Source organism: Setaria italica, chromosome II (genome assembly GCF_000263155.2).
Source record: "Setaria italica strain Yugu1 chromosome II, Setaria_italica_v2.0, whole genome shotgun sequence".
Classification (NCBI taxonomy): domain Eukaryota; kingdom Viridiplantae; phylum Streptophyta; class Magnoliopsida; order Poales; family Poaceae; genus Setaria; species Setaria italica.
This window is the reverse complement of record NC_028451.1, coordinates 14,848,247-14,860,694: the sequence shown is the minus strand read 5'-3', so window position 1 is coordinate 14,860,694 and position 12,448 is coordinate 14,848,247. Positions and strand designations below refer to the sequence as shown.

The window sequence follows — 12,448 nt, the reverse complement described above, 5'->3', positions numbered from 1 at the left end:
CAGGTGACTTTGGTCCACCTTCTTGGACTCGACGAGCATCATGGTGGCATTGGCCGAGTTCTCCAGGGTCTTGGCGAGCTGGCTTTCATGTCGTCCTTGTAGGATGTTTCAACATCACTGAAGATAGAGAGGATGCCGTTTGGAGACAGCATCTTGAGGATGAGGTAGGTATGGTTGGGGATCACCATGAACCTCGCCAGCATTGGCCTACAAAAGATGGTATGGTAGAAGGTCTTGAAGTTGGCAACCACGAAGGTGAGTATGGCATGCTATCTCTTCTCAAGATAGCATACTATGCCATACTATAGCATGTTAAACAATTGTAAACCTTCTCTCTTCTCCTAATGGTGCTATGTAGCATTCGAGCACAAGTTGTAATACAATTGGATCATGTTACATTCTAGTGCATCAAGATGAACATATTTACACTCTTATTTCAAATGACGTTCAATTACATAGGAGCTTGATTCAGGAACAGAAAATCAAACTGCAATAAAACAAAGTAAACATGCCATATAGGTACGAACAACAATTACTTTCCTCATCGCTAATAAGAAAAAGGAATAGCAAGGATAAAAATGATGGAAAGTAGATAGCTATTTGCAGAATCAACAAAGAAATCGATCCATGGTGTTGCTCTGAGAAGAAACGGGGATATTATTTCAGGTCAAATGATTACTCTTAGATACGAAGCTCTAAAACGTATGGCATCTTCTGGTGCATTTCATCTCTGTCCCACTGAGCTTTGAAGTCTTTATGAAGATACAACAACCACAGCTTCTTTAGAGAACAGAGGGATTCGATGTCTTTAGGAACTTTATCCAGCTTGGGCAGAGCCACGATATATAAACCTTCAATATTTTTTATAGCATCCTTTCCAATAGTCAATAGGTTGACATTGGAAAGGTTCTTAAGCACAAGCGTCTTCAGTCGTGGGAAGCGCCCTTCAGGTATTACCAAGGTATCTGCACTGCTTACCCTGTTTAACCCCAGATAGCTGAGGTTTGGGACGTGTGGCGCAAGCAGTTGGAGTGGGTCTTCCTGAAGACCAGACCAGCTTAGAGCTAGATACTTGAGATTTTTCCCATGGCCGTGAAATATTGGGCACTGCAGTGTCCCATCAGCCCAGTGGCCTCGGATGATCAACCTGTGGAGCTGTTTGGACTGCGGATTGAGAGCTTCCAATTGAAGTGTCTGGTTCTCATCACTTGCATTGAGTAGCAAGCTGGAAAGAAGTGGCAGCTTGGATAGAGTAGCGAAAAGCTTTGCAGAATGCATCGCACTGACTTTGCCAATCCACACGCTCTGTAGTTTTTTTAGGTTTTCCAATTGGTCTGCTAATTCATTTGTAGCTTCCAGAGTCTCGAGAGTCTGAAGTTCTACCAAGTTAGAGAGATCCTTTGGTGCCTGTACCCCAGCAAAGTACTGGAAATCTTTTTGCTTCTCATCTACAACTCTGTCAGCTAACAAATGCCTCAGGTTCTTCATCTTAACGATGCCTCGAGGTAGCTTCTCTATATTTGTTTGCTTGATGTCCAGTGTCTGTAGGTTGGATAGCTTCTCAATACATTCTGGGAGTGACTTAACTTTAGTACGCCGCAAGCCAATATAACGTAGATTAAACAGATTCCCTATAGATGCTGGCACTTCAGTTATTTCAGAATCTTGCAACTCTAGAACAGTAAGGTAGCTTGATTTAGAGAAGACTGAGTCCAGCATGTGAGGAGTGGATGTTACACCATCAAGTGAAAACAGAGTGCGAAGGTGCGGGAATCTCACTGCACGTACATCACTGTCGTTCCATCCACACAATGACAGGCGACGTACTTCTTGGTTCATCTGTATCACTGAACGTTGATCATTTGCAGAGCCAAACCTCTCGTCTTTAGCAATTGACAGAGCTAGGTCACGCACAATGTCGTGCATCACACATGTGTCCACCCTGCCAAGCTCATCATAATCCTTAACCTGCAGCATGTTCCTTGTAATGAGATCCACAAGATTTAGTTCAGCCACATCCTCCGGTGTGTTGTTTTCATTGGTCACAGCAAATCCTTCAGCAACCCACTGCCTGACAAGGCTCTCTCTTGACATGATGTAATCTTCAGGAAAAAGGCTGCAGTATAGGAAACAGTTTCTGAGGTTCCCTGGTAAGTCATTGTAGCTTAGCTTCAAAATTGCCTGGACATTGTCTGGTTTAGCTAGCTCGCTCCGGAACTGATTGTACACTTGATTCCAGGCATGCTTTGTTGGTTTCTTTGAGGACATGAGGCTGCCCATAGATATAATTGCCAATGGCAGGCCCTTACACCTATCTACTATAGAAGCAGCCACATCCTCGAGCTCTGGGGGGCACTTCCGCTCTGCTGTGTTATTAAAGGCCCTTCTGCAAAAGAGGTTGAATGCATCAGAGCTTTCCAAAGGCTGTATCTGAAGATGGTGTTCTGAAGATGCAAGAGATGCAACATCATATCTCCGTGTTGTGATGATGATACGGCTTGCTTGGAGACTATTGAAAGTGTCTTCCATTTGATGATACACTTCCTTATTCCAAACATCATCCAACACAACCAAACATTTTCTGGTACCTAGGTGACTTTTCAGTTTATCTCTCAACTCGTGGTTATCCATTTTTTCCATACTATCTTTGTACCCGATCTTTCTGAGTAGATCTCTCAGCAAGCCATCTATTGTGTAGGTCTGTGACACCGTGACCCATGCATGAACAGGGAATTTGGTTTTCTCACGCTCAAAAACATTCATAACCAGAGTGGTTTTCCCCAATCCACCCATACCCGACACTGTTATCAGTCTGCGGTTTGGGTCATCACGGTGAATCCATCCAATCAACTTTTGCTGATTGAATGTAATCCCCACAAGATCATCATCTTGAATAAGCTCTGGCAAGCAGCCTCGAGATCCTCGCCGAACAATTACAGCAGGACCTGCTGGAACAGCCTGGACAGCAGGGAAATAGTCCTTCTGCAGTTTTTTTACTTGCTCAATCTCACCCTTTATGTAAACTACCTCATCAGCAATCTCACTAAATACTTTGGCATTATGTGCGCCTTTGAAGAATCTCTTCAGTGATCCTTCTTCCTGCACCTGAAAAGCATGATATGCATATTTGTCCATTACATCCTCAACATGGAAGGCCAGCTTTCGTAGCTCTGCAGTCCACCCCTTAACCACATTGCTACTGAGATTCGTGGTATCCAAATCTTGTATTACATTGTTCATCATACTCAATTCTCTGGCAACATGCTTAATATTTTTTGGCAGTTCCCTAAGATTAGTTATTTTTTTAGATGCTTCCTCTATGATGAAGTTAATAACTTCATCTCCTAAAACAGTGCCAATCTTTGAGATTGCATTTAGCACTGCTTCTGCCATTAGTTCAGTACTGCAAAGAAAGAACATGGAGCTTGTCAGATAAAGCAGTTACATATCGTAAGATAACTGCATGGAATATCAAGTAGATAATCACTAAGATAAGTTCATGATAGCACAACTATCACTCTATGCATTATCTTTTACTTAATTTTTCAAACCTTCTGCACATAATAATGAAGAACACAATATCCGCATGACTGTTTTTATGGTATAACTTATGTTTCTCCTTATTAATACATAGCAGCTGAAAAGTTAATGTTAACGCAGATGCTATACCCTAAGCTTAAGCATGCATCAGGATACAAGGAATCAAGAGGAGGAATTAAACAAGGGAATGTGAAGCATGATAACAAAGTTACAAATTTAAAAATCCAATTTAAAACTCATACATAAATCAAAAACACAAATATGCACTTGAAGCATGATAACTAAGATGCAAAGTACTGAGCATCTTTTTACATGAAACAACTAGGATTTTGTGCCTCACCCTGGCCTTTCGTCTTAGTAGTTTAGGCTTTTGTGCCAGCTTTAGTGGTGCTCGGTTTTTGTCCTAGGTGGGGAAAAGGCCTAGTCGTGGTGTTTTTCTTTTTGTCTTTAGCTTTGTGGTTTTGTTCCCTTCTTCTAATAAAAGAATTACAGCAAATCCCTTGTCGTTCCGTTCAAAAAAAGAAACAAGTAGATTTAATCTAGACCGATCAGTCTCCATTGTGAACTACTAATGAAAAGTTTTATGATTCTGAATACTAAATAAACCATACAAATTACGAACTTTAGAGTCAAATTTTAGTATCCTGTTACATTTATGAATCCAAATAATACAATCATCAGAGTTTGGATATAGAAAGTAAATTCGTTTACTAACTAACTAACATATTAACAGCCACACTTTCAGTACCACGTCGCAGAAATAATTAGTTCCCTCATATACTTGGTGATACTTGATTCTCCCATCCATTTAGGTAAGAGTCCAGTAACACCAACCATCGGATCAGATCAGATCAGAATAGACGGACAAACTACCTTGGAGTACCTTAACCAGCAGCAACCCATACACTGGTAAAATTATGTTTTTTTTCTCCTTTTTGAGAGTGTCTTTTGTTATCTTATTAGAAACTCCATGCCAAATCTAGCAATTTGTATAATAATGAATGAAACCTTACGAAGCATGGTAATCTGAAGTATTTAGTCATCGCGCTTACCGGACTCCCGCGGCCCGCCGCTCCGGAGCCTGTGTGGTCGTCTACCACGACCGCGATGCGACCTTGCGGCTGCCCGCGGAGCTCAGCAATGGCGTGTGCCCGTGGCCACCAGAGTGGTTCCAGTTGAGGGGCGGGAGAGGAAACGAGGGATTGGAGAAGGGGGAGCGTGGATCTTGAGGTCTGGTCTGCTGCCTGCCTGATGGTGAAGAAGGAAGGGGAAGGGAAGCTACGGAGAACGGACAAAGCACCGGGTGAGCGCCGTGCCATTGACTTGACTTGACTGGACTCCGCCGAATGACGGGAAAACCCCCCTCATCACGTCGTAATGACTGGGCTCACGAGCAGAGATGGCAGTCAGTGGCCAAACGCTTGTAATGTTGCAGAAATTGCCAGGTAAAGAACATATTTAAAAATCCAATTGAAAACATATATATAAATAAATAAACAGAAAATTGCACTTGAAGCAAAAAAGCTAAGATGCATAGTTCTGAGCATTTTTTTACATGAAACAACTAGGATTTAATCTAGACCAATCAGTCTCCATTGCGAACTAATAATGAAATATTTTATGATTTCGAATACAATATACGAACTTTAGAGCCAAATTTTAGTATTCCGTTACATTTATGAATCCAAATAATACAATCATCAGAGTTTGGATATAGAAGGCAAAATTCGTTTACTAATTATCTAACATATTAACAGCCATACTTTCAGTACCACGTCGCGGAAATAATTTGTTCCCTCATATACTTGGTGATTCTTGATTCTCCCATCTCATTAGGTAATAGTCCAGTAATACCAACCATCGAATCAGCTCAGAATAGGCGGACCAAACTACGGGGATGTTTGGATACCCCATGTTAAACTTTAGCACCTATGTTTGATACTAATTAGGATTTGATAATGTGGTGCTATATAACCATTTGTTAATGATGAATTAATTAGCCTTAATAGATTCGTCTCGCGAATTAGACTCCATCTGTGCAATTAGTTTTGCAATTAGCTCATATTTAGTCCTCCTAATTAGCATCCGATGTGACCCTGCTAAAGTTTAACACCTCGTATACAAACACCTCCTACCTTGGAGGGTACCAGAAACCATACACCGGTAAAACTATGTTTTTTTCCTCCGTTTTGAGAGTGTCTTTTGTTATCACATTAGAAACATGATAAGAATACACAACTCCATGCCAAATCTAGCAATTTGTACAATAAATAATGAATGAAGCCTTACGAAGCATGGCAATCTGAAGTATTTAGCGCAGGCAAGTTTCTACCAACCCCCCCCCCCCCCCCCCCCCGCCCAAAAAAAAAAATCCCAAAATAAATAAATAAATGAAAAAATTCGTAGGCGCAGGCAAGTTTCTTACCCTGCCTGAAGCTGCCCTCAGCTGAGAGCGTGGCCGTCGCCCTTGCCGGACTCCCGCGGCCCGCCGCGACGGAGCCCGTGCTCGTCTACCTCGACCTGCGATGCGTCATTGCGGCTGCTCGCGGAGCTCAGCAATGGCGCGTGCCCGTGGCCACCAGAGTGGTTCCAGTTGAGGGGCGGGAGAGAAAACGAGGGATTAGAGAAGGGGGAGCGTGGATCTTGAGGTCTGCTGCCTGCCTGGTGGTGAAGAAGAAAGGGGAAGGGAAGCGACGAAGCATCGCGTGAGCGCCGTGCCGTTGACTTGACTTGACTGGACTCTGCCGAATGACGGGGAAGATCCCTCACGAGCAGAGATGCTGTCGGCGACCAAACGAGTGTTGTTCAGCTCGTGTCACATCGAATGTTTGACACTAATTAGGAGTATTAAATATTGGTTAATTATAAAACTTATTGCACAACCTCTAGGCTAAATCACGAGACAAATCTATTAAGTCTAATTAGTCCATGATTTGACAATGTGGTGCTACAGTAACCGTTCGCTAATGGATTAATTAGGCTTAATCCTGACTCGACAAAGGGGAAAGGGATAATTCGGATGAGGATGAGATTCGTCTTGCGATTTAGCCTAGGAGTTCTGCTATTAGTTTTGTAATTAGCTCATATTTAATCATCCTAATTAGCATCCGAACATCCAGGCTAAAGTTTAGCCCCTGTTTTCCAAACACCCTCTAAATGTTGCAGAATTGCCAGGTAAAGAACCCATCAGTCCATAAGCGCGTGCAGTTTGTGTTATCGTGCACTTGGACGGGAACGCATTCTCCTTGAGTTTGCAACAATTTTGAACTGTTATAATTGGGTGGAATCGACTTGAATCGATTAGTTTCGAAGTGAAAACAAGATACTTGTATTATTTTGGTCCAAAGCCCAGCACAGCTTTCATCACTCTGCAACACTGGTAGCATTTCTCGTCACATCGAGAAATAAGGGAGGAGGGATTGAGCATGTGGACGGACTATTTGTTTGAGTTTACATCTCATCGTGAAAAGTCATAAGCTCAAATAAACAACGAACTTCTCATGCAGTTTTCAGAAAGTCAAAAGCTCAGAAAAACTAAGTTTATATGAAAAGCTGGAAAGATTAGTTTTTGAGCTTTTTGTGGCTTTTTGATCCCATAAAGCTAAACACATCTTAAGCTATTGTTGTCATTTTAGAACCACAAAGCCTGGACCAACTTTCAAAAAGTTTCAAAAGCTGCAGTTGTGCCTGAATAGCAGCTAAGCTTGAAACACGTGCACTATTAATTGTAGGCTTTGTTTGGATGCTAGTGGATTAAAGTGGAATGAGAGGGATTGGAAATGATATTAGTTCATTTTGGACTCAATTCTCTTCGGTTCCTTTCAATCTTCTTCCATCCAAACAAGCCCATAAGTGGAATCTCTAAATGCCACTAGCGGCCTTAAAGCTTGTTGACTGCTCTTAAGTACCAAATCTATGCCGTGAACTCCTGCATAAACACATAAAGAATGAGCATCAATAGTAGTGGCAGGAGTTATTACTAATGAATTCCATAAGTGTTGGTGAATATTTGTATGGATGTCCATTAAAGAAGAAAACACACTTCAAGAGCAAGGAAACACACTTGCAACCAATTAGGAGCAAGCATGCAGATCCATGGGCCCACGATCGGAAGGAAATCGACTACATTCACCTCCAAGCACCCTGTACCCACATGAGGACCCACAGGGCAACGACCTAGAGTAAAGGCGGTGCAAAAGGCGGTTTTAGGGGGTTGGCCGAACCCCTAGTTCGGCCGAACCACCCTTGCCTCCTGTCGTCTCCAACTGTCGTGTGGCGGTGGTTGACGGTGTCCCTAAGGCGATTGTGGAAGATTTCCCGGATTTTCCCTTCGGGAACCGACCCCAAGAGCCTATAAATATGAGGGGAGGGGTCTCATTTCAAGACACAACTCCACTAACACCTTCCAACTCCACTTCCACTCCTATCAAGAGAAGAGCTCAATGGTGAACCCTTGCTTAGGCTAGTGCTTAGGATAGGGGGAGAGAGAGAGGGAGTAGCTCGAAGGAGACCCCGACCATGTATCTCTACGGATGCTAGCTTCCTTCTAGTTAAGTAAGTGAGTATTCGTGATTCCTTCTTTGGTTTGGTACTAATTTATAAGTGAGATCAGTTCTCTTACTTACGGGTTCATTGCTCCGTATTTATATGGAGTGATGTATGTCTGCTATGGGTCGACAGACGTAGTTAGACTATAGTAGTAATCACTAGCGTAAATACGGACATTTAAAAATACAGACATTTTAAAAAATTTCTTTTAAGTTAAACCTACACTCTTTTCCCAAACATTCAAAACTCTCTTCACAAACAAACCTTGCATAAATATGATAGCATATGTGCTGCACTTGATTGCTTTAGGAATTCCTTGACAATCTTTTCTCTCAATCAATAAACCTTCCTTTTAACCCTTAGATTAATATTTAAGTTCTATTCGAATAATAATCCTATTCGAATCCTATGCCAACTCCCTTTGAATATTATCCAAATGTAATAATATTCAAACTCTTGATCCTATCCTTTCATTATACAATCTTTTCCAAACATTTCCTTTCTTAGGAAACTTAAACCTAATATTCAAATATAATTTGAATATTAATTCCATTCAAAACCATTAGGAGATCATTATTCAATCTTGGTCACATACAAACACTTTAAACCCCAAAAACCCTCCCAAAATGTTCCATTTTTTCAACCTAGCGCAAGCTTACACCCCAAACTCCCTTCAAATATGAAATTCATATCAAATTTGAACTTAAAACTCTATCAAATAAATAGAAAATCCCCTTAACCTCCTAATCAGGCTGCAACCTTGCTTTTAGCCCGCAGCCCCTTCCGGCAAAGCTCGACTCCACCTTCACCTCCCTCCCACATGCGGCCCACATCACGCCTAGGCCCGGCTGGCTCGCTCCAGCCCAGCTTTGGCCAGTGGCCCACGAGGCCCGCCTCCACACGCCACAGCACTGCCACCACCCAGCTCCCGACCCCCCAGCGTCGCCGTGTAACGGCACCACTCTAGCCACTCGGCGCCGCACGCCGGAACTACTGCGCCCGGGTGCACCTTCCCCCTCGCTTGCTTAGTCTCAAGTACCAGCACCACATCCACGTGACCATGACCCGCCGCAGCACATCCCTGCTCCCCTATCCCTGCCACTATTCCTGGCTGCCCGGCCACTATTCCCAACCACCTCGCCTGCTACCACAATCACTCCGGTCGCCACTGCCTTTAGCACGCCACCCACGGGGCCACCTCCATCCTTCGCCGCCAAGCAAGGCCATGCGGCCCCCCTTCCCCATCTCATTCCTATCCACTCCGGCGACCATCCCTATCCCCGAGACCCCGATGCCCTCCTCTCCGGCTGCTGCGCGTCCCCCGCCCTCATCCGCTCCAGAAGACATGGCCGCCTCCTGTGTGCCACTCTCAGCTACAAATAGCCGTCTCGGCCCTTCCTCGAGCTCCACACCTCTGAGGCGGGCAGGTCCGTTGTCCCCCAATGACCACTGTCGGGCATGCACCCCAGGCCCACGAGTAGACCTTGGACGGTCCACTAAGGAACGTACTCGGATGTGATCAGGACAAGGGGATAAGCTTATCCCACTCGGACTAGTCGAATATGTATATGGAAAACTACTCGGGCCATACCGAGTAGAACTCTGTAATCGTACTCGACTAGGACTCGGACTTGTAACCCTACCCTCCTGTGCATATAAGGGTGGGCATGGACCCCCCTCAAATAGAACAACTCCAAGTGCATCTAAGATCAATAGAAACAAACACACAGGACGTAGGGTATTACGCGATAGCGGCCCGAACCTATCTAAATCGTGTTCCTTGCGTCACCATTGATTCCTTGATTCTCGACGGCCCTTACCGCACAAAAGACCACCTAGGGTACCCCCTAGGCGGGTTGCTGGTCTAAAACACACAGCTGGCGCGCCAGGTAGGGGATCTCGTCGAGTTTCTCAGCGCGAACTCAATGGCAACGGTCGTCATCAAGCCCATCTTCGCTATCGAAGCGGGCGCAACCTTCCGTTTTGGATCCTGGCTCTGCATCGCCGACGGCGCTGGATCGTTCTGGTGCCAGATCGTCAATGCCCAGGAGAAGAAATCGGAGGATTTGGTCAGAAAAAACCAAGATTTCAAGGTCAACAACCTCAAGTTCGACTATGCGTCGGACTCGACTTCGGTTCGGACTAGTCAGTCCCAGTCGCTCCTCAAATCGACTTCGACTCCAAAACGGTTTCCAAACGGACTTTGCAATGCATCCGAAGCCCACCAGAGTTTCCTCACTCGAATTCAACTCGAACTCGGGAACGACAAAGACGACGACTCTGACTCGGTTTATCTCCCAGAGATACCATTATCAGGACCAGCCCAGGGTCTGGTAATAACTACAACATCATAAGACAGATTTGTTCACTGGCCAGGAATGCGACCATCCCTTGCCCGCGAGTACGGGTCACGCCTTGTCGCTCACATAGAAAACCTCTCGTACCATGAAGGCGTCCCACTCACTTCCAACCGCGAGGAAAGTTCCACAGAGATTGCAACATCAAGCTCTGGAAGCTACTACCCAGACAGGGAAGTCTTTGTTATTACTCAAAATAACAACCCGGGTACTAGCCAGAACAGAACCCCCAGGCGATTAGCACAACTCGACAACATCTCAGAAGACGAATCTACAGCTGATGCCCCACAAAATGAAACCTCCGATCAAAGGAACCAAAGAAGGATGCACAATGCTACTCGGGCTGAGCGACGGCAGACGATGGCTACAAATATTCCCATCACAAACCTTGAAAGACTGTTCGACGCACTTCAGGCTCAAGAACATACCACTCCACTCGCAGCAATCGCTTCTATCAATCTTTTAACAACGCTCATACCCCGAGATGAAGATAACGAGGCCACAGCTCAGCTCATGCAGCACGGCAATGAACTAATCGCACAACTCGCAGAGCAAGCTTACAAGCTACTCGACAAAGAATAACCAATCCCATCTGTTCCTCGCATCACAGCTCATCAAGAAGGCAGCAGAGGTGCTGCAGCCAACAACAACAATGACACTCAAAGAAACGACAACGAAGTCATCAACCAACCTCGACAACACAGCCACGGTACGAGTAAGCACAACGCCCCAATACGCCACAAGGATGTTGGAAAGGTCATCTACACTAACTACGTAAAAATTATTCGCCCTACTCGGAAAAACCACGAAGTATCAAATTTCAGTGATCTGTGAGAAATAATCAATAGTCGGCGTGAACGAGAAGTCAACAACTACAACCACTTTTCCACTTTTACAAACCGGGTAATGAAGACAAAACTACCCGAGAAATTCAAACCAACGGGAATCACCAAGTATGACGGCAAGCAAGACCCCATTCAATGGCTACGATGCTACTCACTAGCAATCCAAGCGGCCGGGGGCAATAACGACACCAAAGTTATCCACTTTACGATATGCATGGAACCCGCACCACTTACATGGCTCGAGTCCCTCAAACCCAAGTCAATTGACTCTTGGGCAGATTTGACAAAGGCTTTCACAAACAACTACACCGGCTCCATGGCTAGACCAGGCAATAAGATCGACTTGAGTCAAATAAAGCAGAAAGAAGGTGAAACCTTACGCGACTACTTACGATGATTCTTCGAAAAGAAGGCAACTATAGTTGACATTTCAGAAACAGACGTCATCGAGTGTTTCCAGAACAGACTCTACGATCGACGAACATACCAAGACTTCGGTCGGCGACGACCAGCCAACGTCAAAGACCTTAAAGTCATGGTGCAACAGTGGGCGGACGAAAAAGACAAAGACCGAGAACGGTTCGGCTCTCATCGCAACCGAGGACGTGACAACAATGATCAGGATAGAACTCGACACAATGATACTCGAAACAACTTTTTGAGTAATCACAATCGCAAAAGGAAGGCCGACAACGACGTTGCTGCCATGACCAACTCCGGGAAAAAAGGATCCCGTAAAAAACAACGAAGGGCCAACCTTCACCGAGCTACTCAAAAAGCAGTGTCCATGGCACCCGACTAGCAAGCACTCGGCAATATATTGCTACAGCATGCATCGAGTCATGCAAGCCTTACCCGCCCCACCACCTCCTGAAGAATACAGCAAGAAAAAGGACAAGGGCAAGAACAAAGTCTACAACAACGAAGAAGAAGAAGGCGATTTCCAGACCGGCTCCAAGACAGTCAACATCATCTTTGGTGGAATTCCTGGCACCGCATCCAAGCGAGCTAGCAAACTCGTACTCAGGGAGATCATGGCCATCGAACCAACAGATCCAACACCGCTAAAATGGTCAGAAGTGCCCATAACCTTCACCAGGAAGGACCAATGGACCAAGTTCTCAGAACAAGGCCGGTTCCCCCTAGTACTCGATCCCG

At 44.8% G+C, this 12,448-nt stretch overlaps 1 protein-coding gene across 3 annotated transcripts; it reads right to left on the bottom strand.

Moving 5' to 3' along the window:
- Window positions 1-375: 375 nt before the first annotated feature.
- LOC101773170 (disease resistance protein RPM1) lies at window positions 376-6,292 on the bottom strand. Of its 3 annotated transcripts, XM_004956097.2 has the most exons (3): window positions 5,966-6,292; window positions 4,593-4,921; window positions 376-3,403 (listed from the first exon to the last, which is right to left on the bottom strand). In XM_004956097.2, exon 3 carries the CDS (start codon window positions 3,391-3,393, stop codon window positions 682-684), a length of 2,712 nt encoding a protein of 903 aa, XP_004956154.1. In that variant the 5' UTR covers window positions 3,394-3,403; window positions 4,593-4,921; window positions 5,966-6,292; the 3' UTR covers window positions 376-681. The 3 variants fall into 3 exon arrangements, with proteins under 3 accessions (XP_004956154.1, XP_004956155.1, XP_022679906.1); XM_004956098.2 differs by lacking the exon at window positions 4,593-4,921; XM_022824171.1 differs by lacking the exon at window positions 4,593-4,921 and having other exon boundaries at window positions 6,012-6,292.
- Between the last annotated feature and the right edge of the window lie 6,156 nt (window positions 6,293-12,448).